The sequence below is a fragment of the Xiphophorus couchianus genome, chromosome 7, assembly GCF_001444195.1.
Source record: "Xiphophorus couchianus chromosome 7, X_couchianus-1.0, whole genome shotgun sequence".
Lineage (NCBI taxonomy): Eukaryota > Metazoa > Chordata > Actinopteri > Cyprinodontiformes > Poeciliidae > Xiphophorus > Xiphophorus couchianus.
In genome coordinates, this window is record NC_040234.1 from 14,442,075 (window position 1) to 14,467,300 (window position 25,226).

General features: G+C 41.5%; 1 protein-coding gene across 3 annotated transcripts in view; it reads right to left on the reverse strand.

The window, feature by feature from the left end:
- Window positions 1-25,226, reverse strand: part of LOC114148004 (FERM and PDZ domain-containing protein 4) — a 43,350-nt gene that overhangs the window by 7,334 nt on the left and 10,790 nt on the right. For 2 of the 3 annotated variants that reach the window (XM_028022883.1, XM_028022886.1), the window contains exons 2-15: window positions 16,965-17,081; window positions 10,470-10,630; window positions 10,107-10,209; window positions 8,406-8,451; window positions 7,434-7,538; window positions 6,120-6,227; window positions 5,610-5,741; window positions 4,135-4,254; window positions 3,794-3,930; window positions 3,441-3,567; window positions 2,398-2,487; window positions 2,122-2,304; window positions 1,903-2,026; window positions 839-1,810 (exon numbers count right to left, since the gene is read on the reverse strand). In XM_028022883.1, coding sequence (XP_027878684.1) covers window positions 839-1,810; window positions 1,903-2,026; window positions 2,122-2,304; window positions 2,398-2,487; window positions 3,441-3,567; window positions 3,794-3,930; window positions 4,135-4,254; window positions 5,610-5,741; window positions 6,120-6,227; window positions 7,434-7,538; window positions 8,406-8,451; window positions 10,107-10,209; window positions 10,470-10,630; window positions 16,965-17,081 — 2,525 coding nt within the window. Of the gene's footprint in view, window positions 1-838; window positions 1,811-1,902; window positions 2,027-2,121; window positions 2,305-2,397; window positions 2,488-3,440; window positions 3,568-3,793; window positions 3,931-4,134; window positions 4,255-5,609; window positions 5,742-6,119; window positions 6,228-7,433; window positions 7,539-8,405; window positions 8,452-10,106; window positions 10,210-10,469; window positions 10,631-16,496; window positions 16,810-16,964; window positions 17,082-25,226 lie in introns of those variants that run through there. The other variant, XM_028022884.1, reaches the window with a different exon arrangement.

Genomic DNA, 25,226 nt, shown 5'->3' on the forward strand with positions numbered 1-25,226 from the left:
GTATCTTCAAGTAATCAGCATGTCTCTTTTTCTTAAAGGTTGGCTTTATGGAAATAGCTCAAATTTTACCTAATTTTGGGTTACAAATATAAAACCGTGGTACTCTTGAGAACTGATGGTGGAGAAGACAAGTTAAGAAAACTGGACATACCAGATGGAAGAGACTCAGTTTTGTCATAGAGCTGCAGCTTCTCAAATAAATTAGCATTCACACTAATGCAAGGCATGATATAAAAAGATAATCGAAGCATTCTGGAGCAATAACTCTTATTTACTACTTTCAAAGAACTGAGCCTCAAGTTCATTGCTTTTCCAAAATGTATCAGCATCAAAACATACACCTAAAAGTATCTATTTGAAGAATCACCTTCATCAAGAAGCCTGTAATAAAAACATTTCTGATCTTAATAAAACCAAACATTATGGAAAGATGTAAAACTCATATTGCTCATATTGTTTTGCATAAATAGTCTAACCAATAGCAACAGCTGCAAAAATTATTAGCACTCCTGAGGTCTGTTCTTAAAAAATTAAAGGGAACCCAGGGTTTGGTCACATCTGTTCAAAGCTATTAAGGAATATAATTTCTGTAATTCTGTAGACTGTTTGAAGCATACCATAATGCATTTTGTGAAAAAAAAAACTATCTCAAAAATAAGATGAATAACACAATGTGTACAAATGTCTCAAACGAATGAAAAAAAATACTCATAAATGGAAACATTGAACACAATGGGATTTATTAAAAAATGAGACAAAAAATAAGAACAAATCAAAAATGAATGAATCAAGTGAGTATAATGTTAGTGGATGAATGTTACAATAGTATAAGGAGAACCTGTGCTGCTCTCAGACTGTGCAGGACTCTGTTCTTCGGAAGCAGCCAGAGCCTCGAGTGCCTGCAGGGTGGACACCACTGCATCGTCCAGAGGCTCCTCAGAACCCTCCGCTCGGTGTGTGGGAACAGAGTCTATTAGAGAGATGGGGATATCATTGCAGGCCTCCTGGGCCCGAGTCCCAGCCCCCTGCTGTTCATCCTCATCAGAACTGTCCCTGAAACCAGGAGGAGGAGCAGCAATGGCCATGTTGAGGGAGTGCAGAAGCACGTCGTTGTCCTCCTCATCATTAACCTCTGGAGGTGGAGGGAGGGAGGTCAAGTCAATGATGTCATCACTGGACCCTGAGAGTGTCAGCAATGTGGGCTTATCAATGTCACTCATCACCAAATCTTCCTCACAGCTGATGTCATCCTCATCTTCTGCGTCATCTGTTGTCTCTGCATAGCAGATGTCATGCAGCAGGGGCTCCTCGATGCACTCTGTGGGACCAAAGATTTTGGTAGAGTATGGATAACCCTCCTCTATGGCATCCATCATCTTATAATCCTCCTCAAGGCGCCTGTACATGTGGCTGTAATTATCTGCAATCTCTGGGCCTTCGTCCATCAGTCTCTGGTAACCCAGGTTTTGGGGGTTCACGCTGTCCAGAGGGGGTTCCCCAAATATGAAGGAAACCTTTGCATTTCTGGATGAATCCGGTGGTTTAGGCCTTGGTATGTTGAGATAAGTCTGGGAGCAAGGAACTCTGCAGCACTCCGCTCTCTCTGCCATATGAACAGAGTGCTGAGGCTGGTGAATCTCTGTCACATACACAGGCTGGACTTCACATCTACTGTGGTCAAGGTATTCACACTCCTGGTCTAAGTAATCTTGGCTGCACCTCTGGTTACTTCTGTCCTCACATGCTTTGTGAGGTATACTGTAAGCACACTCGATTGCCTGGTAGTTTTGTTTCGGTTTAGCTGCATGGCCTGTGAAAAAGGAACCGAGAGTCTGAATTAATATTTTTGAACACATTCTGCCAAGTCACGGATAGCTATTTCAAATCATATTGTTTCCCTACTTGTTTCCGTGTTTTTGGCCACATTGAAGATGGAGCGCCGAGAGTCTACGAGTAATCTGTAGTAGCCAGCAGTCAAACAGGCCAGATTCATTGCATCAACAGATTCCATTAACAGAGTGATGGGCTGTAAGAGAAGAAAACAATCCGATGAGACAGTCCGATCAAAAAATTTAAGTATTTTAATAATACATAAAATATTTTTTGAAATTTTGTATTAACCTTCACGTCCAGAACATGCAGGTCCACTCTAACCCTGTTATCATCTTCAGCATACATCTCAATGCGGTTAACATGGCTGAAGTCAGCCAGAAGAGCCACCAGATTTGTTTTTGTGTTTATCACATGACTGATGCCGTATTTAGGCCCCACCAGCAAAGTCACTTCTGTGTGCTTCTCGCCTTGCTGTGGACGGGACAGAGACGCCATATAAATATAACTAAACAGGATGTGATACTAGCTGCATGCATGCGGGGATACCAAGACGAGCTTACTCACCACCAGAGTGGATTTGAAAACACGGCCTCCATAAAGTCTCAAATCACTGAGATACTTCAGATAATGCACCTTTGCCTGCAGTGCAGTCAGCTGAAGAGGTGATGAACAGAGGGACATAGTGTCAGATGTAAACTAAACTAAGTAAATAAAAGTTGTAAAGCAGAATATGAAAAAAGAACATTGTCTTGTATTTAAGCACTGCCTTGCAGAAGTATCATACCTCTTGATCTTTTTCGCATTTTGCTATTTTGTAACCACACACTGCAACATGATCAAATTAGATTTTGAACAAAGATAAGTGGAATTGGAATGATGTATACAGGCTCTTTTACATTGATACCTCTCTGTAAAAATTCACCTAAAAAGCCACCTTTAGCAAAAGTACTCCTGGGTGTAAACAACCTTGATATAAATGCCACTGTTCTGTGAAGGGCTCAGAAGATTATGATTAAATATCATCACAAAGATGAAGGAACCCAGCAGACAGTTCAGGGATGGAATTGATAAGGTTTGGTCGGAGGAGATTGAAATGGTACTTTTTGGTTGAGATGCAGAAGGTTGGGTGAAAGAAAAATGGACATTATCTTGAACACAGCACCATCCCCATTATGAAACATGGTGGTGGCAGAATCATGCCGCTGGGATATTTTTCTTCAGGTGGGAAAGATGGATGGAGTTTATGGGAGGTCAGTCCTGGAAGAAAACCTGTTAGAGGCTGCAAAAGACTTTACACTTCACCCTCCTGCAGAATATGACCCAAGCTTTTGCTTTAAAACAAAAAATCATGAAAACCGTGTGTTAATGTGTGTTATTATACTTCCACTTCACAATTATGCATCAATTTGTGCTGATCTATCACCTAAAACCCCAATAAAATACACAGAAATTTGTATTTACAATAAATGTAGCAAAACGTAAGTGGTTATCAATACCTCCACAGTACTACAGATCTTAACTCTCCACTAGGTGGTATCCTTGAGTAAGTTGTGCAAATAAAACAGAGATAAAAAAAAAAAGAATACAGTGGATAAGCAACTCTTTACCTTTTTGCCAGGAGGCACCAAGTTTTGGTTAGTTTTCAAGATGTGGGTGAGAGCTTTTTTGATATTCTTCTCTTTCATGCTAGACAACACTGCAGGTGGCAGGAATAATGCCAGACCCCATTCCTTCCTGAGGACACACAGTTAACACAGATGAGCCACTATTAAAAATTATGTTCATCACTTAAAGTGGGTCCTTTGCTTAAAGTTACAATTATCAGACTATTAAAGCAGAGGCAGAGATGTAGGGTCATAATATGTTTAACATCACCACATTGTTGTACCGTCTGGACCAAGTTGCTAAAAACAAAGAAAGGTTCACCTTCGCAGTGCATTGTGAAACCTGATCTACTTACTCAATATACTTCAGGGAAACTTTCTGAGACTGCTTAGTATTGATGGTCAGAATGTACATTTGCAGGGCAGCCAGGCGAAGAGCTGTGTCATATTTCAGTTCTGACCCGAATCTCTCCAACACCACATCATTACAGCTCTGAAAGGAGGCACAGAAAGATGCAACGGGAAGCTGTTAGCTTAATTCACTTCCATCCATGGAATCCAAAACAACACCATGCACATAGTGAGTGTTTGCAGAATGAGAAGTCTGACTCATGGCTGCTGTCATTCTGCAAATATAAAATAAGCAACAGCTACTGCTCTAAAAGCTATTTCTGTGTGTATATTCTTGCATTTTCACCTGAACGTAGAGGTACTCAAAGGCTACTGCATCTCTTCTTAGCAGGTCCACGGGATCCTTTGGGACAAAAGTGATCCGAAAGAAGCACTTCATCTTGTGTGAGCCGGGCCTCTGTGTCACCTGGAGCATGATCCCAAAATGAGAAGCATTAGGTTAGCTATTATATGTTTGTGTTTGAAACTTTCTGTGGTTAAAAAAAATGCCAACGTTTTATTTTTTTTATCTGAAGTAATGACTTTGAATAACTGAAGTGAATATTGGAAATGCATAACTCAATTAAAAGACCCTGGGATTAAAGAAACTATTTGACAATTATTGTTTAGCTTTTCAGCATTATGGATTAAAATATCAGTGTTCTCGCAGTAAAGTAATGATGGTTAGTTAAGACGGTCATACAATATGGGAAGATGGACAAATATTGATTTCTTCTGCTGGAATTAAATTAATGTGCGTGTTTCCTCACAGATGAGCTAACTACAACATTTTATGTAACCTGCACAGACCTCTAAAAAAAATAAAAAAAATACAAGGTTTCTTTTTTTAGAACTAGAGGCGTTTGGTGAGAAAGAAGTGGAATACATGCAGCAAATGACCCAGGGGTGGGAACCAAACCCGGGATGAGAACTGTAGCATCTGTACATGGTGCACCCACTTTACCAACTGAGCCTCCCAGCACCATCAACAAGAAGGTTTCTCTGAACCTGAATATAAAATTTTGCAACAAGAAGAGTACCAAAAATAAGTAAATCACAACTGGCATTTTTTTTATTGCGTTTCAAATATGTTTTTTGGACAAAACAACTTTTCCAATATGTGTAGCAACTCAGAATCGGATTGACTGGGCACTCCTTTATGCAGTAGAAGTGTGGCATTTCATGAAGATTAAATGGTGAACTTCTCCTCCCTCACCAAAACACACTCTCTGCTTAAGACATATTTTTTTCCCCAGAGTTAAAATAACTGTTACAATCTTGATTTCAAGGCAGAGAACAACCCAAGGCTGTGGGACAAGGATGGAACAAAGTTCACGCCATGACAATGCCAAATAGCTCGGTGGCATTAGCAGCCAAACTATCAGTGCAACTGTGGTTCTTGTTAGTTAGCGTGGAGATTCTCAGGGTCTTTTGACATATTTTTTATCTTAACTTTCAGTCAAATCAGCTTTATTTTTTTCTGGTATGGCCATTGGTGTCTGCTTCAAGTTTTGTCGGTTTTACATAACATCCTTACACTTCCTCAACACTCTTTGGCTGAAAGGCTTGACAGCTTAATTTATTTCTGTTACTTTTAATTTTACACATTATATGCCCTTTAATATCTTCTGTCTTCTTTTGAAATAAAGTTGGTTATCATTGGTTATTGCAGATAAAATCACAATTATTTTTAGTGTCCAAACTAATAAATTTTTTTTTGTGAATTTGTCCAAAGTGAACTGAACAACTGCTCTATCTTTCTATCCATGGTTGTGTTCTCACCTGAGTTAGCATCTCCTGCTCATGCAGGAGCATGAGTTTGCTGGCAGATCCTTCAGCTCTTTGCTCCAGCATTAAAGAGAAGTGCTCAATGCACTTAATGGATAGCTTTTCTTGCAGGGTCAAAATGACGTCCTTCAAGATAGACAATGTCATAGTTAATACAATATACAGTGTGCAGATTGAGCAGCTTCCTTGTGCTCAGCTGACCTCAGTCATGCTCAGAAATCATTCTCACAGCCTAGAATGTTTAAAAGCATCACCATTATAACATACATTTAGAATTCCACCAGCAAAAAAAGTAAGGGGCAAATGTAAATCGCTACATTCGCCTCTCCTTCACAATTAATTATACGGCAACTGCTTTTTGATTGTATCATAAGTTCACTTGAGGTACAGTTTTGAAAGCCACAGTGAAGAGGAAAGGTTACACTTCATAAAGTAAAACCTCAACATGCTTTTAGATTACATAACAGCATTTCAGTGTGAAAGGAGGCTCTTACCAGCACCTACCTTAATGGATGTGTTGCTGTCAAATCTAAATGATTTAGTCTGGCCATTTTCCAGGTATACCTTCAAAACATTTGGCATAAAAAGGAGGGAGTTGTCCTTTACTGTTTCCTGAGAAGAAAAGGAAAATTGTATGATCAACAACTCTCTTTATAAAGAGAAAAGTCCTTAACCTATACTTGTAAGAGACCAGTGAAGCCCTCCAGTAAAGGAACATGCTATGCAGTGCTTCTTCTTTTAAACCATTTCATATTCTGTCACTTTGTCGTCACAAGGTAACCTTAAAGTACGAAAAAAAGGCAGAAAATGACTGATTGTTAAAAAACTAAAAAGTTCAAACTACCTTTTTATTCAGCTTTATTCCGATACCTCTATATAATATCCAGTGCAAACATTGTCATTCAAAAAATAATCTCGTTACTAGGCTGCAAACCTGGCTGTTCAGTAAATGCCTCAGAAGTTCATTAGAAAACATTAGGGAACAAACAGCAAGAAAAAAAGCAGTTGTGGAGGAGTTTAAAGCAGGGTGACAGTAAAATAACATCCTCGGTTAACAAACAACCCATCACTACTTTGATGGGTCATTCATCATTTGGGTCATTTGAATCATTCATCTGAATGATTCAAATGAATGACTGGTTTCTATATAGTCTTGCTGATTTTTCAGACAAGCATTAGTACAAAAAGGACCACCTGATTAGTTAACAAGAAGAAAAATCATGCTAAAACAGGGCAAAGCTGAAAGGAAATTTAGAGGATGCGAAAGACTTGAGTTTGATGTGAATGCCAGTGAATGAAGCTTTTAATGCATATTATTTAATGTATTTTATTATGGGTTTAATTGCCAGGAAGGGGATCCATTCCCTGAGGAGAGGAGGACTACCAACAGAAGACAAGTGAAGGCCAAGCAACAGAGGAGAGCCTGAAGGATGCAGCAGAGAAGGGCAGCAGGAGTTGTAGCAGAGGAGCCAGTCAATGGACATCAGAGATTGAATTTTAAGGCTCCCTTTGAGTGAGTGTGACAATTATTGTTTGACCCCTCAATTTTACCAAGGGAGTATGATTTGGGAAAAGCACTCTACCTAAAAGTGGGGACATATAAACACTGTTTGGATCTCTTTCCTTGATACCCTCATTGAATCTTCTTTTCTGTGACTCACCTATTAATTATAGGAAGCAATTGCACAAGAACTTCCTTTTTATCTGTCTGTGGCCGAATGCTGTTTATATCGTATATAGATAAAGCTAAATCACAGTCTGTCTTTTTCACCTCTAAATATAAAGCTGAACAAGAAGAGTTCTTTTGGTTTGACTTACTGGGACCTGTCCGTTGACGATGACCTCTTCAGCAAAGCGGACTTTAACAGGATTTGTCTTTAACTTGGCCTTTTTTGCTGCGCTGATGAATGCAGATTTGGGTGACTTTTAGAGAGAAAGAACAAATACAAAAAAGAAACAGGAATTTAAAGGACAATCAGCTTCCACTTCAAAATGAATCACAAGTATGATTAGAGGATATCATTCCCCATTAAAACATGTCAACTCTTTTCTGCTGTGACACAATTAGGATAATACTAATCAAGAGCATCAGAATGAGGATAACCCTTTTGTTGTCATATCACAGAATGTAAAAAAATCTGTTAACATGAGTAATCACAGGATGAATTACTGGAACTTAATCCGTTTTTAAATATTTAAAAGTGTCTAAGTGGTTCTTATTAAGTAGTTGACACCACAGACACTGTGGTGCATAAAAGAATCATTCTGCATTCACAATTACTGGAAGATTGCAGTTTCATACCAAATGTAGTTGATATTACAATGAGGTATGCGTTTGAGTTTCCTGCCACATAAGAAAACTCAAACAATAAGTCTTCTTTTCTTTGATGATGTTCTGACATTTTTTTTGTCTGTTTTTGGAAGGAAATCGTGCATTACACCATTTTTAGTAACTTATGTGAACTGTAAACAATGGCTGCAGAGAGGCTATGCTCCTGGCACTGAGTGTTCGCCACCATCTGGTGCGTTGTATCTCTAGGAAATGCTGGTGTTGCAGGTTCATACAAGGTCCTGTGTTGTTCTGACTCCTACATATAAGGGCACTCAAAAGGTTTGTCTTTGTTTGAGCAGCTCAAGTTCTAACTTTACTTGCATGACGGAAAGAGTGCCAGCACAAACATATGGCGTGATTAATTACTTGCTTTCATAGAGTCAACAAAATAATCACTTCCAAATGCTCAAATGGCCTATAGGGATGAATTCAATTTCACTCAAAGGGGAGATACTCACTGGGTATGGTTGAACAACAGTCAGCACTATGGACTCTTTACAGCTCCTGTGAGACAAAAAGAAAAGTAAATCAGGCCATTTTTTTCTTTCCTTTTTATTTCTGCTTGACACAATGTAAAAGGAATGCTCCATGTCTCAAAAGCCAGATCATGACACAGTGCATCAATATACCCAAGACCCCACAATCACCTACCCCCTAAAGACTTTTCTATCCAAAGCTTGTAGGCCTACATGGAGAAATGTACTATTTTATTTTTTGATTGAACCACCTAAACCCCAGAAAACAAAGGCTTAGCCACTGGGCAAGACTCCACGCTGAAGTCTAACGCTAGGAGGATTCACTTGTCTTCCTAATCTCAATGAGTTATGACAACAGTTTTGGTCTTTCTACATCTAGGTCTGACCCCTTTGCCTGAGGCTACTTTACTACGGGAGATTTGATTTGGAAATCTTGAATTGCCACCTTTGCTTTTTGTAGGCGATGGGGCTATGTTGGTCTCTTTGAGTCATGACCTTCAGAATGCACTGGATCAGAAACCAAGTTTGAGACTGCCATGATGAGAGTCAGATCTTCTATGTCTGTGGCAATGATTGCCAATTGGAAAGTTTAGAACCCTAAACCCGGTGAACCACAGTTTTCACCCAGTTAAGGTTCTGTCTTTGCTTCAAGTATCTTGGTGTCTTGATTGTGAGTAATGGTAGGTTGGAGCAAGTGATGGATAAATGCCCTGGGGCCAAGTCATCAGTAATTGAAGTTTCAATTGTCAAGATGAAGAAAGGCCTGTACAAAAGAGCTAACCTCTCACTTTATCTATCTACTTTTTGACCCTCACCAATCACAATGAGATATGAATCATCACTGAAAGAATGAGATTCTGGAACTAATTGGTTAAAACAAGTTTCTTCCACAGGGTGTCTGCACTCAGCTTTAGAAATAGGGTACAGAACTCCTTCATCCAGAGGGAGCTCAAAGTACAGCTGCTACTCCTCTGCATCAAAAAGAGAAAATTGATGTAGTCTGATCATGATGCCAACTGAAGGCTCCATGTTAGAGGTTTACAGTGGAAATTAGACTGTGTAGAAACGCCCAGTGCAGATCCAGATCTCACAGGACCGACTGCATCTTATACCATGATGCCTGGGTTTCCCACCATGGAGCAATTACTCCCATGACACCCATGATCTCAAATAAGCAGAAGGCAATGAATGAATGAATGATCTGAAAAAATAAAGTGTGGTTAACAGAGAAATATTGAGGACAGCAGAAAAGTGCATGTGCCTGACATTTTTTTCCAAGGAAGTAAATTGAATTAACTGAGAAAACCCATTCAAATCCATCAGATCAGTGAAGCATAGGCCACATACCTTATTACCCCACTCTTATAGCAGTAATTCACAGTCAATGACTCAGGTGTATCAGTGATTAATCTATTGAAGTGCTCCAAAACATCCACATCACAACTAAATCACACTGGATGGCACAGCTGGTTAGAGTAATGTGCATACATCAATTCAGTTGAACATATCCCTTCAGAATTATATCCACAAAACATGATAGTGTCAATAAACAGATATGAAGGATATATTGTCTTTAAAAGCCCAACAGTGAATAATATTAATATCAGAATCCTCATTAAAGTAAAATGTTTTTGTTGGTATTCAATTATCCATGACAGTTGTGACACAAGGCAAATGTCTTACCTGACAAGGTCGATAACCCTTTCCCTGGGTGCTGAGCTGACTGGCTCATCATTAATCATGATGATCTCGTCCCCGGGGATCAGTTTGCCTTCAGATGGACCCCCTGCCACAATACACCAAACAACACTTCAGGCACACACGTGTTCAGAACACGCTCCATTTTCTAAGTGTCCTGTCTTGTGGCCAAAGCTGTAATGAACTCTTACTCATCGAGGGCTGTTAAAAATCACTGAATCATCGGCGTAAATGGGTTTTCCTCCAGGCTACTACATTTTAGGTGTATTTCATCTCGTGATGTGACTGTGGACTGAATGAGTCAGGTTATATGGAGAACTCAGTGTGCAGGTGGGTCATTCTCATTACCTGGAGTAACTGAGCGGACAACCACAGGTTTCTCGCTTCCTGCCACAAATCCGAAGCCAAGCACAGGGTCCCGCCTCATCTCAACCTTCCGGGGCGCGGGGGGCACAAACTTGTCTCCGTCCAGACAAACTTCCTCCAGGGAGTTACTCTGGGAGACGTGACTGGAGAAAGAATTTAAAAATATTCCCTTGTCAATTCTGCTATTTAATTAGCTTACTATAATACTTTATAGTCCATTGTTTTCTAAGATAATGTAGTGTATTTACATTTATTATAAACGATTCATTGTTGCTTCATGTATTCTTTAGGTATTAGGTATCCATGATGGCCAATCATTTCATAAGTTGAAAAGTATTACTTTGTAGCTCTATAATGTAGCAATTATCTGTGTACCGTACATATACATACACACACAAACACCAAAACATACCAAAGCTACAAACCAAAACTCAATTGTTTCAAATCCTTCATCTTTTTTTATCAGTACATTTTATAGATACCTCCAACTCCTACCCACTGTAAAATGTTACTATTTCTAGCATTTTAAGTTACAGAGATGTGCATAACTGAACACAAAGTTCACATATTGTGTGCTATAATTTTTACACCATTTGTTCACTCTCCCTGGCTGCAGGAGCGGCAGCAGCAACTCTGCATGGTGCCAACAGTGCTGGTTAATTAAAGCTCTGGGCCGACAGTGTGTAATTCACAGTTATTCTTAACACGAGTGATATTCACAGCTAAATACCAACAATTAATCTTTCATGGCACAAAGACACAGTCAGATCTGTCATTTGGATTTGCAATGTCACAAAAAAGCTGCAATGGGAATAACAAGTTTAAAGATGTTAATTGATTGTCAGAGAAAAAAAATTGGGGGATGATTTCTCTGCTTCATCCAAGAACAAAGGTCATGTCACACGCCATTACAATGTCAAATGTAGATAGTGCACAGAAAAAAACCTAGAGTTCTGACGTACAAAAATGAATGTAAAAGAACAAAATAACCAACAAAACCTGTCAATAACTTGGCAGTTCTAGAACTGGGTGGCCATAATCTTTATAGCGAGGTAAACCTCAGAAGCAGCTTGATAAATCTTGATCTGCATACATTTCTAACAGTGCAACATAGCATATGATGCTGCTTTTTGTTTCATAACTATATTTGTTCAATCTGAAGATGATCATTCAATCCTTAAAGAGGGACAACAACAAATCTTTTATGGTTATTACTGGAGTGTTTGATAAGATTATGCTTTTTCCCTGAGTCCAAAATGCTGTTTTTTATTACAAATTAGATTGTTTCTGTTCCATTCACTACTCCTATTTTATTAGGTCTCAAATGAACAACATTTCCGGTTTGTATGGTTGTAAATATATGACTTATCTTAAAAATACTCAGCAGACACTGATGAAAATGAAGCTCACTGACTCACTGATGCTGACAGTAAGTTGTTTTTTTCTGTTTACATTAGTTAACCAAATAGCTAAAAATATCTGGCAACTCATTATTGTTAGTAATGTTAACCATGAAATTTGTTTATTAGTGGATTCCTACATTTTTATAAATATTCTTTAGGTTTAGAAAATAATACTTTCTATTCTTACATAAATCTATTGTTTATGTTGTTATTGTAGGAGTAAAAGTAGAAGTACTGTTTAAGTATCCACCTTTCACTGCAAATATGGGTGCAAGTCTCAGCCTGCTTTGTACACCAGAAACTTAAATTTTACCAAATATTTCTTTGAAAAATAGTTCAAGCTCAGTTGAACTGGACGAAGAACATCCCTGAAGATCAATTTTCAATGCACTAAACTTCCAATCAGTTTTGACCAGCTTCCCTGTCTCTGCTGAAGAACAGACTCTCACATCATGATGCTGCCACAACCATGTTTCACTGTGTACTCATGGAGATGGTGTAGTCATTACCTGCCATGCAGGTATGTGTTTTCTACTCAAAAAAGTTAAATCCTGGTCTTCATCTGACAAGTCACCTTATGTCACATAATTGTTAAGTCAAATATCTCACCTGTGGCAAACTGTAAATGGGACTTCCAACAACTTTTCTTCCACAGTGTCATTCTTCTTTGCAGTGAAAAGGCTTAAATTTTACACAGAATAATTTCATGAGTTATCAGAAACTATAGTTCTGTTGCACTCCACCATAACATGAAAGAAAAAAATGAATATTTTACATTTATCAAAGTGATTATGGTTTATATTAAACTGTTGAGAGTTTGAGAAAGTATTTTTTTTATTTTCAAGATGTTTGATGTTTGTGCATTTTGAGATGACTTTCAAAGTTGATGTTAATAAAAAACATTGTAATATTTCTAATGTGACAGACAACAATATGGATTAAAAACTAAAATTAAAATCAGAATTTTTTGATTTAGAGCTATGATTTTGTAATATTTGCAGAATGCGGTTTTGTATTATTTTACTTAAAGAGGCAAAAATTTGAATGTCTCTGGACTTAGAACAGTTTCCTACTTCATAAGCTCATCTTTTTTAAGCATGTTGTATATCTTTGTTTTTTTCCTCTATGCCTGCACTGCGATTTCCACAACAGAGGCATGTCTGTTTTTATTTCAGTGCTGCCTGAAGGTTTAAAGATTACACCTATTCGGTGCAGAATTTCAGCTTCTCTCCTATGACATTTCTCTGTTTTTCAATTCTATTGTTTATTCAGTTATCCTTCTAAACAATTAAATAACCAAAGCCTTTGCAATTACAGAGAACTAGAAATGTTATTCTTTAGTTATTCAGGTTTTGGCTTTTTATAATGAGCAAATTTCATGGGAAAAGGAATTAGTTTATTGCCAAAATAAAAACTCTTCTTAAGGAAAAACCTTGAGGCATAACAGCGTCACTCGCAGGCAGACAGACTTTCAAGATCTGTCTGCCTGCAACAGTTTTAAGTTGAACAAATTTGTTTGTAGTTGAACAAATTGGGAGCTTGTAAAAAGACAAAACCCTTGTATCAATGATACAGCATGGATTCATCAACAATACAAAAATTTGCATTAATTTTACTGACATAAATATAATTTTAAAATATATTAGAGAAATGTGCTATGTCATATTTTTCAGCATCAAGAATCCTTAAAAGAACCATTATAGCTCATAGGTTTCAGAAATAAAAATTGAACAGCATGTTTAACTTGCAATGTGCTGCCATGGAGACAAAAGTTTCAAACATAGAAATAAAACAGTGCGATTTTTAAGCAGCCTTATTTGCAATTTAAAAATGGTGTGATTGGAATGGTCATATGTTGGCAAATTTTCATGACTTAAAAGTATTGCACTTTGAAAGTACATCCTCTAATACTGCTAAATAATACAAAGGAATGTGTCCCCCATTAAATAAATACCATGCTGTGATTCTCTCTTTATATAGGAACAACAGTTGCTGCAGGATATGGCTTGAAATTATACAAAGAAATAAAATGTATGTAGAAAGAGAGTTAGTTTTTGCTGTAGAGAAACAAACTCAGCAGCTTGTGCACAGATCAAAAACATATGGACTTGTGCATTCAGGAAGAGCACTGTTCTGTCCCCTCCAAGGCCACCTGCTGAACATGGCTAGGTTCCCATTGTGCAGACAGCCATGCATCTAATGCCCTCTAATCACACCCATTATCTACTAGCATAGCTCCACAATGCTTTCTACAGAAATCACAAGCCATGCTAAAGGTTTTTATCATGAATAAGACGGACAAAAATAGGGAGCAGGAAACACTGGTCTGATGCACTGTGTACAGAGTGTATTTCCATGTGCTCACTTGCTGGATTCTTGCTGTTTTGGGGGTAGCAGAAGAGGAAAATAAGCCTATAACCAAAGCAATATCCTGTTTTTCTTGCCTCAAAATCCTGCTTTAATTAGGTTCTTAATGTCATGTTTCTTTCTCATGAAATGAAGCCATGGTTTAATATTTTTTCTGCCTTTTCAGCTTTGTCTATAGGCCTAAGTGAATTATATAACATGTTGAATTACTGTACTTAAAAATTATGCACACTATATTGTACAGAAAATAAATAAATATAAATAAATAAAACTTGTCTCTAGGTAAGTAGTGTTAATGCTCTGCAAAGTGTACCATGTGTAACCATTACATGTCATCACAAGTTTCAAAATATTTTTTACCTAACAGAAAGGCAGCTGCACATTTCATTCCACTGCACTGTAAAAATGAATTATATTGAGTCATATATTGGACATAAAATTTTAATTGAGCATAGTTTGTAAATATAATGTTCAACTTTAGCCACTTTATTTTGTAACAAATTCTTTTTTTTTATTAGAATTTAACTAGATAGGTTGGTTGGGTCGGCTGTTATTCTCAATCATTATGTTCATGTCCAGCAGAAAACGTGGATTTTATGAATTCTTTAAAACCCCTTGACAGTGATAGTAACACAATTACTTACATATAAGTGTTTTGAGGGTGACAGTTATGGGGTTAAAGCAAGAACGTACTGTAGGTAGTTTAGTGTTAACACTAATGCCAAAGTCAAACTTGCTAGTTTGACATCTTACCAATGAGGCAGTTGTAGGAAGTGAATAGTGCATAGTGTAAAAGCTAACATGGTACGTTGCTGGAACAGATTTAAACTGTTTATATCTTCAAAGTGGGGCTGCACAGTGGCGCAGCTGGTAGCACTGTTGCCTTGCAGCCTGGGTTCAATTCCAGGCCCGGGGTCTTTCTGCATGAAGTTTGCATGTTCTCCCTGTGCATCTCCGGGTACTCCGGCTTCCTCCCACAGTCCAAAAACATGATTGTCAGGTTAATTGGTTTCTCTAAATTCTCCTTAGGTGTGAGTGTGTGTGTGCATGGTTGTTTGTCCTGTCTGTCTCTGTGTTGCCCTGCGACAGACTTGCGACCTGTCCAGGGTGTACCCCGCCTCTCGCCCGAAACGTTCGCTGGAGAAAGGCACCAGCACCCCTCCTATCCCCACTAGGGACAAGAGTGTACAGAAAGCTTTAACTGAGGGAAAAAATGTCCATGCCACAGTATCTGAACTACATTTTAAAATTTGTTTACAGCTTTAAGTAGTTTAGAGATAATGCTTCTGGTGAGATCAAATTTGCTTTCAGGCTAACACTGAAACAGTAACACATTTGCTAGGAAAAGATTTTCATGCCTCCTCTTAAAATGGATATGAAAGATTTAATATTTAATTACCATATTATGGCTAATAATTTTTTTCTTTTCAAGGACAAACCAGATGAACAAAATCATTTTTATTGTAAAATTTTGTAAATCTTACTGAGAGCAAAATTGCTATTAAAAATAGCAATATCTACCCTAATTTATTGGTAAAAATCGAACAGTTGGTTTTATTAGTGTGATACTAATGGATAATGAACGTATTGTGCTAATCAACTTTTCAGTATATTTTTGTATTGGTCTCTAAAGTACACCCCAATTTGCAAAAAAAAAAAAGTGTCAAACTAAATATTTAACCCATAGTACTTTATTCATGCGCTCATGTCATGCAGACTTGGCATGTGTTCCGTTGAGACTTTAACATCAGCACCCGGGAGCCAATAAATCCCAAACTCAGCCTCAGACAGTTTCAGGAAGAGATGTTTGATTATTCATGAGTCTTCCTCAAATTTAGAAAGCAGAAGCTGGAGCCAAACAAGCCTCCATGATCTGTCTCATGCAGACACACTCGGCATCCAGCGCTTTCACTGCTCCGTACTTCTTATATAACTCCTCTGACATCACGCTTCTCGTGCTACGACCCATGTGTGACAAGTGCTCTACTCCTCTTTTGAGAATCATTTCTAATATTGGCTTGTTTGGATGCATTTGAAACAATAATCCACACTTCTGTTGTATTGTACTTTTTAGTAATGAATTAAAAATCATTAACATTGTGTGTAAATAATTTACAGAAGAGGTATGCATGCACAGCAGTCATTTTCTAGTACAATACACCCAGCTAAAGAGAAAACACTCACTTGCTAAACTATATTGCACATAGACAATTAAAAAAAAAATCAATGTTGTTTTTACCTGCCTGGACAGATTGCCTGAAGTGCCACTTATGAAGGATCAACTACGTTGATAGCATAATAACCCAATTTTCTCTTGTAAAAAAAAAACAAGAAAAAAAAAAACAATACATCATGCTGGTTAATTTGATCAACCGCAGCAGCAGAATACACACTCACACCCTCTAAACTCCTCTTCTGCATTTGGGAGACTGCATAAGAAAGTATAGTGGGTGTATCGGAGCGAGAGAGAGAGAGAGAAAGAGAGATAGAGAAAGAGAGAGAAGGAGAGAGAAAGGCAGTCAGCAGGGGCAGTGAGTGCGTGCAGCAGTGGAGGGAAGAGAAAAAAGAATCAGTATTCTGAATGCACTGATGGAGACAGTGTGGAGGCAGTGACGTGGCCGGAATAATCACAGGTTGGCAAAGCGCTCATGAAACATCTGGGATGGAGAGAGCTCCCCCTCTGTTTCTTTAAACACAGGGCACTTACTTGATGTAGCAGTCACGCCCCTCTCTGATGGTGCCCATGTCCCATCCATTTGGGGGTCCTTGGGAAGCACTCCAGGTCCCTGACGGGGGCGGCCAACCAGAGGATTTGGTCCTGTGGCTGGAAAGGTGCAGAACATAAAAAGAACTACGTGAAACCCTGAAACTGCCTCTAAATAGGGGAGAAAATTAAAACTTTTAAATGAGCTAGAAACAATATCCAATCATTTCAAAAAATATAACATTATAAACATCCCAAAAACAGATTGCACTGACACGAAAGAGTCCCAGTCAAGTACAAGGGGGTTTCTGAGTCCAATGTGACAAACAATGTTCCATAGGTGCAGTTCAGTGAGTGAATACAAATCAAATTAATTACATACGCTCGATCCAGGCAGAGTTGTCATGCCCCACTCCTATGCTTCAGAGGCATGGAATTGGCTTTATTTGTGGATGTCAATGCAGTCTTTAAAACATAAAGCACACATGAATCTTCTTCTTAACCAGTTTTTGTTTTAGTGACTCAATCTTAAACTGATCTGATAACCTTTCTTGGAAAACAAGGAAACTTATTGTAGCGACTCAAATACTATCACATCATTGTCTGATTTTGTTGACAAACCCAAGCTATCCAGAGTCATTTCTTTGAGCCACAATTAAGTGGAGGCTTTCCACAAAAGTGGGATGGGTTGGAACAAAGTCGTGTCTTTTTTTTTTTTTCATGCACCCCCTCCTTTTTTTCCTTTTATCACTGCCTTTGTGTCTGCACACTGGTGATGCTGGAAAGTGGTGGCAGAAAGTTATGTCACTTCAAAGGCTTGTCTGCCATGTAACAGGGCTCTTCACATTTATTATTCAAAGCTCCTTTTTCTTTCCCTCTAAAATGTTTCCCCCAGTTACAGTACCAATGCTAATGAATTGTGCACAGCTGTCTTGTATATTTACATGAGAGTGTGTCTCGCTGTAGTTTATGTTCATATGGCAACTTTATACGACATCAATAAGAATCCCTGGTGTACTATGCGAGATTATAATAATTTTCCATAATCCTCAAAGATATCTTCAGTAAAACGCCGTGGCTATGAAATTCTACAACTCTTAAATACCCTTGACTATTGCAAAAAAAAGAAACACTTAAAGAGATGTTGTGTGGATTAGAACCATGGTTGATTCATTAAAAGGAAAATAAAGTTCTTATAGTAAACATGCTCTGTTTTCCTAGCACATCCATTGTTGTACTTTGCTGCCCCATCCATTTGTTACGTCATCTACTGTAATTCTTTACTATCAGGAAGTCCACTAAATGCAGTTAAAAGAAATGCTTTAACTCACACTGCAGAAAGAGTTTTCTTGAAAATTAAAAGGATACATCAATTTATTTTTATTTTATTTCTTTGCTTTCAGACTGCAACTTTACTGGTTTGTTCATAGTTTCTAAAGGTAAACTGGAAGGCAGATCTTTTAGTTATCAGGCTCCTCTCTTGTGAGACTCACTGACAGTTTTTGTCTGTGAGGCAGACACCCTGTCTACTTTAAATACTAGGATAAAAACTTTCATTTTGATAAAGCCTATAGTTAGAGTAGCTTGGGTTATCATTAGCAATCTCTGTAGTTAAACTACTATCTAAGCTTAGGCTACTGGAGAACACTGACCACATCTCTTTGCTCTGCTGTTCTTCTCTCCAATTTCGCATTATTTGCTGACATTTCAACTTTAAGCTTTATATTGTCTCTGTTCTTTTTTTACTCGATGTAGAAACTATCTCTGATCTGGCACTTTGTTTAGTTGTGACAGCTTCCTGAAGGGGGACATTGGCTGAGCTACTGCTGCCAACAACTTTACATTCTCCCTCTATGATGCCCTTGGGCCTGTCTTTCAGTATTTAACCCTGTGTCTATCCTATACAAAGATGTTGGCTGAGCTTTTGCAGCAACTGTATGTCCTTTCTTTTATCCTATGTACTTTAAAACTGTCAGGGTCTGCATTTTGTTTCCGTTTTATTTTGGGTTTTTTTTGGTTTGAGTTTTTTTTTTTTTCCTGCCGTTGGAACTGGCATTCCTCATGACATCCACCAGAGGTCGCCAACAGACAGAGCCCCTGGAAGGCTGCTGAGTTCAACCCGTCTACACACCTGCAGCTTGTTTTGGAGGGCGTGGATTATGGATTTAAGCAGCAGCTCCTCTCCGTCTCATCGCCTGAGTGTTTGCTTACTTCGGTAACAACTCGTTCCAGAACTAGGCTCTCTGTGATCTGTTCCGCTCTAACCCTTTGTTGTCTTCCTCGTCAGATATCCTGCTGTTCTCTCGCGGTTCTGGCGAAGAGCAGTCCTCCCCGAGTTCAGTGTGCGCCTGTGCTCCCCTCGTTGTGGATTCCCTACCTCCTGTGTCCTCCCTCGACGCTGTCGGTGCTACCGGTCAGAAGCCACCCCTCGTGTGTCCACCCTTTCCTCTCGTCGATCCCTCTCTGGTGGAACCCCCCTCATTCCAAGTAAGACAGACTCTGGAATATTCCCGAAGGATTTTCTCCTCACTGCTCTGACCCTGCTTCTCCTGTTGGTAGCAAGACGACCCGGTCATCAGCACCAGGAGTCGCTTCCTGACCCCTCCCCTGACTTCAATAAACTGATTATTGTGCACTTAATCGTTCTCTCTGATTGTGTTCTTGCATGTGGGTTCGTAAAGTAAAACTCAACATGACAGAACACTCAGGCCAAGCTACGACCTCCGCAGACGCGATCAGAGGAGCGTTATCAGACCAACAAGCCCTCATTCAGCTCCACGATTCAGCTCTGAGAGAGCTGGGAAATCGCCAAGCTGAAACTAACCGACGATTAACTGAACTCTCAAATTTCCTACAGAATTCATTACCTCAGGACGCAAATCAACCTTCTGTTTCCCCATCCGCGCCGTCATTAGCCCCGGATCCGCTCGTCCGCTCCGGCTTCTCTGAGGTCCGCCCGGCAACTCCAGATAAGTTTTCTGGTGACATCAAGAAGGTAACAGGATTTATCCTCCAATGCACCATTGTCTTCAACCATTCGCCACAGAGTTTTCCCAATGATGACCGTAAGATTTCTTATGTCTTATCCTTGTTGACGGGCCAAGCCTTAGAGTGGGCCGAAGCCTGGTTTACCACCGCAGTTAATTATGGATGTACCTACCCCGAGTTCCTAACTGAGTTAAAACAGGTCTGTTGCCAGGAGACGGAAGGAACATCCTCTTCCAGAGATTTGCACGGGTTAAAGCAGGGGCAGAAGAGTGTTTCTGATTTCGCCATAGACTTTAGGATCAAGGCGGCCGCATCTGGCTGGAACATGGTAGCTCTCAAGAGCGCCTTTTTCCATGGGCTAAACGAGCAGATAAAGGACGAATTAGCCACATTGGATGAGCCAGAATCCCTGAACGATTTCATAAACTTATCCATAAGATTGGACAACCGAATCTGTACTAGAGCCAGGGAACGCACCCGTCGAGTTTCTTCTCCATGCACCTCTCTAACCAGTAGTCGTCTTTCTGCTCAGCACTCACCTCCTTCCCCAGCCCCATGTATGGAACCCATGCAAATAGGAAACACGAGGCTCACACCCGAGGAGCGTCAACGGAGGTTACGCTCCCAGCTCTGTATTTACTGCGGTGAGCCGAACCATGTGATTGCTAATTGTCCTGTACGTTTAAACCCGCAGGTCCGGCAGTGAAGGCGGGGAAACTGCCGGCACCGTCCACTCCTAAACTCCGTCTCACCTTCCCTGTCACCCTATTCGCCAACAATGACTCACTTTCTGTGTCAGTTCTCATTGATTCCGGTTGCGAACAAAATCTCATCAGTTCCGACATAATTCACCAGCTCTCCGTGCCTACTGAACCGTTACCAGTTCCTCTCCGTGTCGCTGCCCTGGACGGGAAGGGTCTACCCCAGATAACCCACCGGACCAAGCCACTACGCCTGCTAATTTCTGGTAACCACACTGAAGAGATCATTTTCTATGTGTTTCCCACTATCAGTTTCCCCATAGTTCTAGGATTCAACTGGCTATTCAAGCATAACCCCCAGATAGATTGGGTTGAGGGACGGATTACTTCCTGGAGTTCCAAGTGCCACACCACCTGTCTCCGTTCCGCTGTTCCTTCGCAGCCCACACGTTCCACGATGGATGAGGTGGATCCATCCGACGTCACCGCCGTCCCTAGTGAGTACCATGAACTCATCACTGTTTTCAGTAGGGACAAAGCCCTCTCTCTACCACCTCACAGACCATATGACTGTGCCATCGACCTCCTGCCTGGGGCCCCTCTACCTAACAGTAGACTGTATAACATCTCCAGGGCCGAACGCCAGGCCATGGAGGACTACATAAATAAATCCCTCGCTGCAGGTATTATCCGTACCTCGTCTTCCCCTTTGGGTGCTGGGTTTTTCTTTGTGGGGAAGAAGGATGGTTCTCTGAGGCCCTGCATCGACTATAGAGGCCTAAATCAAATCACCATCAAAAACAAGTATCCTTTACCCCTGCTCTCCTCTGCCTTCGAACCTGTTCAAGGGGCAACCGTCTTTTCGAAACTGGACCTTAGAAACGCTTACCATCTACTACGCATCAGGGAGGGCGACGAATGGAAGACCGCTTTTAAGACCCCTATGGGGCACTACGAGTATCTGGTCATGCCTTTTGGTTTGTCTAACGCCCCCTCCTTCTTCCAGGCCCTTGTGAACGACGTCCTCCGAGATTTCATTAATGTGTTTGTCTTTGTCTACTTAGATGACATCCTTATCTACTCAAGGACCCTGGTGGAGCACCAAGAACACGTCCGTCTAGTTCTCCAGAGGTTACTAGAAAATAAATTGTATGTGAAAGCCGAAAAATGCGAGTTCCACCGCCCATCAGTAACTTTCCTGGGGTACGTCCTTGAGAGCGGACAGATCAGAGCAGCAGAGGACAAGATCGCAGCAGTTCTGGACTGGCCTCAGCCTGAAACGCGTAAGCAACTCCAACGTTTCCTAGGCTTTGCCAACTTCTACAGGAGGTTCATCCGGAACTATAGCCAGATCGCTTCCCCCCTCACAGCTCTCACCTCCACAAAGAGGGTGTTTAGCTGGACTCCACAAGCCGAGGCCGCCTTCACTGAACTCAAGTCGCGGTTCTCCAAGGCCCCGGTCCTGGTTCAACCCGACCCAAGCAGGCAGTTTGTAGTGGAGGTTGACGCATCCGATATTGGGGTGGGGGCCGTTCTGTCCCAGATCACTGCGCAGGATCAGAAGTTACACCCCTGCGCTTTCTTTTCCCGCAGACTCTCTCCAGCTGAGAGGAATTACAATGTGGGAGACAGAGAATTGCTGGCTATAAAATTGGCTTTGGAGGAGTGGCGTCACTGGCTGGAGGGAGCAGAACACCCCGTTCTAGTCTGGACCGATCACAAGAACCTGTCCTACCTCCAGTCAGCTAAACGATCCAACCCACGCCAGTCTCGCTGGTCTCTGTTCTTCGCACGCTTTAACCTTTCCATTTCCTATTGTCCAGGTTCAAAGAATGTAAAGCCAGATGCTCTGTCCAGGATACACTCCCCTGACGATTCGGAGGAAAGCCTGGCTCCCATTCTCCCGCCTAGTTGCACAGTCGGAGGAGTAACGTGGGAGATGGAGGACATCCTCCGCCAAGCGCACCAGACCGAGCCTCCTCCTGAAGCCTGTCCTCCAGGTAAACAGTACGTTCCCTCCGCTGTCCGTGCCCGCTTCCTACAATGGATTCATGCCTCCAAGTTCGCCGCTCACCCTGGAGTCAGTTGCACCATAGGGTTGGTCAATCGCAGGTTTTGGTGGGGATCAATACACAAGGACGTTAAGGAGTATGTCTCCACCTGCGCAGTCTGTGCACGCAACAAGTCGTCCAACCGACCCCCTGCTGGCCTCCTACAGCCGTTACCCATACCAGGACGACCATGGTCCCACATCGCTGTCGACTTCGTCACCGGACTCCCAAGGTCCAAAGGTATGACCACTATTCTCACAATCATCGACCGTTTTTCCAAAGCCTGTCATCTTGTCCCCCTACGCAAACTACCCACCGCTGCTCAGACAGCTAAACTACTCATCAAGCATGTTTTCAAGCTGCATGGGATACCCCAGGAGATCCTCTCCGACCGCGGGCCCCAGTTTATCTCGCAGGTCTGGCGTCAGTTCTGCTCCGCCCTGGGAGCCAGGGTGTCTCTCAGCTCCGGGTATCATCCCCAAACCAATGGGCAGACTGAACGTATGAACCAGGAGCTGGAGGCTGCCCTGCGATGTCTCACCTCTACCAACCCTGATGATTGGGCTCCACACCTTCCGTGGGTGGAGTATGCACATAACTGCCACACGTCTGCAGCTACTGGTCTCTCTCCCTTTGAAGTAGTCCTGGGATACCAACCTCCTCTCCTCCCGGGTGATGAAAGTAACATCTCTGTCACATCGGTCCAGCACCACATTCGCAGGAGTCACAAGATCTGGAAGGACACCGTCTCCGCCAGTAATAAACGACTCGCTGACCGACGTAGGATCCCTGCCCCGACATACTCCGTGGGGCAGAAGGTATGGTTGTCAACACGGGACATTCCCCTTAAATCTATGTCCAGGAAGTTGTCCCCTAGATTCATCGGTCCTTTCGAGATACTGGCGCTCGTGGGTCCCACGGCTGTGCGACTCCGACTCCCTTCATCCATGCGTATCCACCCGACCTTCCACGTGTCCCACATTAAACCTGTTCTCTCCAGTGAACTTTGCCCTCCGGCCGAACCCCCTCCTCCCTCCCTGGACAGGCGGGGCGACGCCATTTTTGCCGTCCGTCGGCTAGTGGCCTCCCGGCGGCGGGGTCGGGGCTACCAGTACCTCGTCGACTGGGAGGGCTATGGCCCTGAAGAACGTTCCTGGGTCCCTGGATCGTTCATTGTGGATAACACCCTCATTAGGGAGTATTGGGACTCTCAGCCCTCATCTTCTGCTCGGCCGCCAGGTGGCGTCCGTTGAGGGGGGGGTACTGTCAGGGTCTGCATTTTGTTTCCGTTTTATTTTGGGTTATTTTTGGTTTGAGGTTTTTTGTTTTTCCTGCCGTTGGAACTGGCATTCCTCATGACATCCACCAGAGGTCGCCAACAGACAGAGCCCCTGGAAGGCTGCTGAGTTCAACCCGTCTACACACCTGCAGCTTGTTTTGGAGGGCGTGGATTATGGATTTAAGCAGCAGCTCCTCTCCGTCTCATCGCCTGAGTGTTTGCTTACTTCGGTAACAACTCGTTCCAGAACTAGGCTCTCTGTGATCTGTTCCGCTCTAACCCTTTGTTGTCTTCCTCGTCAGATATCCTGCTGTTCTGGCGAAGAGCAGTCCTCCCCGAGTTCAGTGTGCGCCTGTGCTCCCCTCGTTGTGGATTCCCTACCTCCTGTGTCCTCCCTCGACGCTGTCGGTGCTACCGGTCAGAAGCCACCCCTCGTGTGTCCACCCTTTCCTCTCGTCGATCCCTCTCTGGTGGAACCCCCCTCATTCCAAGTAAGACAGACTCTGGAATATTCCCGAAGGATTTTCTCCTCACTGCTCTGACCCTGCTTCTCCTGTTGGTAGCAAGACGACCCGGTCATCAGCACCAGGAGTCGCGTCCTGACCCCTCCCCTGACTTCAATAAACTGATTATTGTGCACTTAATCGTTCTCTCTGATTGTGTTCTTGCATGTGGGTTCGTAAAGTAAAACTCAACATGACAGAAACCTGCTCAGAGCTAATCTGGTAAGCTGTGCTTCTCTCCCAGATGAAGCCACTATAGGAGCTACTATGGCCATTAACTTATTTTTTTCTCTAACACGCAAAGTACAACTTGATCAATGCTTATGTTTCTTTTTTGTGTGTATGCTCTGTATTCTCAAGCCTCCAATCAGTCCTGGCAGATGGCCGATCACATTGAGCCAGGTTTTGATTGTGCTGAAGGTTACCTTCTGATAAACAGTAGTTTTTCCTCTCCACTATTGCTGCATGCCTGTTCAGTGATTACACAATGGAAGCGATTGACCACAAGGAGTAAATGCTGCAAGTCAAAAATTTGATAAAATCTGCTGTGTTTGCTTAGAACATTTTTTTAAAGTAATGTAATAAATTAACTTGACTACACTGTTTGATAACTAGGATCAGTTGGAGTGTATTTATGGTTGAATTTACTTTTTTTATTACATTGTCTTGAGATTACATGTTTGAGATTAATTATATAGGTAAATTGAACTGAACTCTCAACTCTTTGTGCAACGTAAATGCAA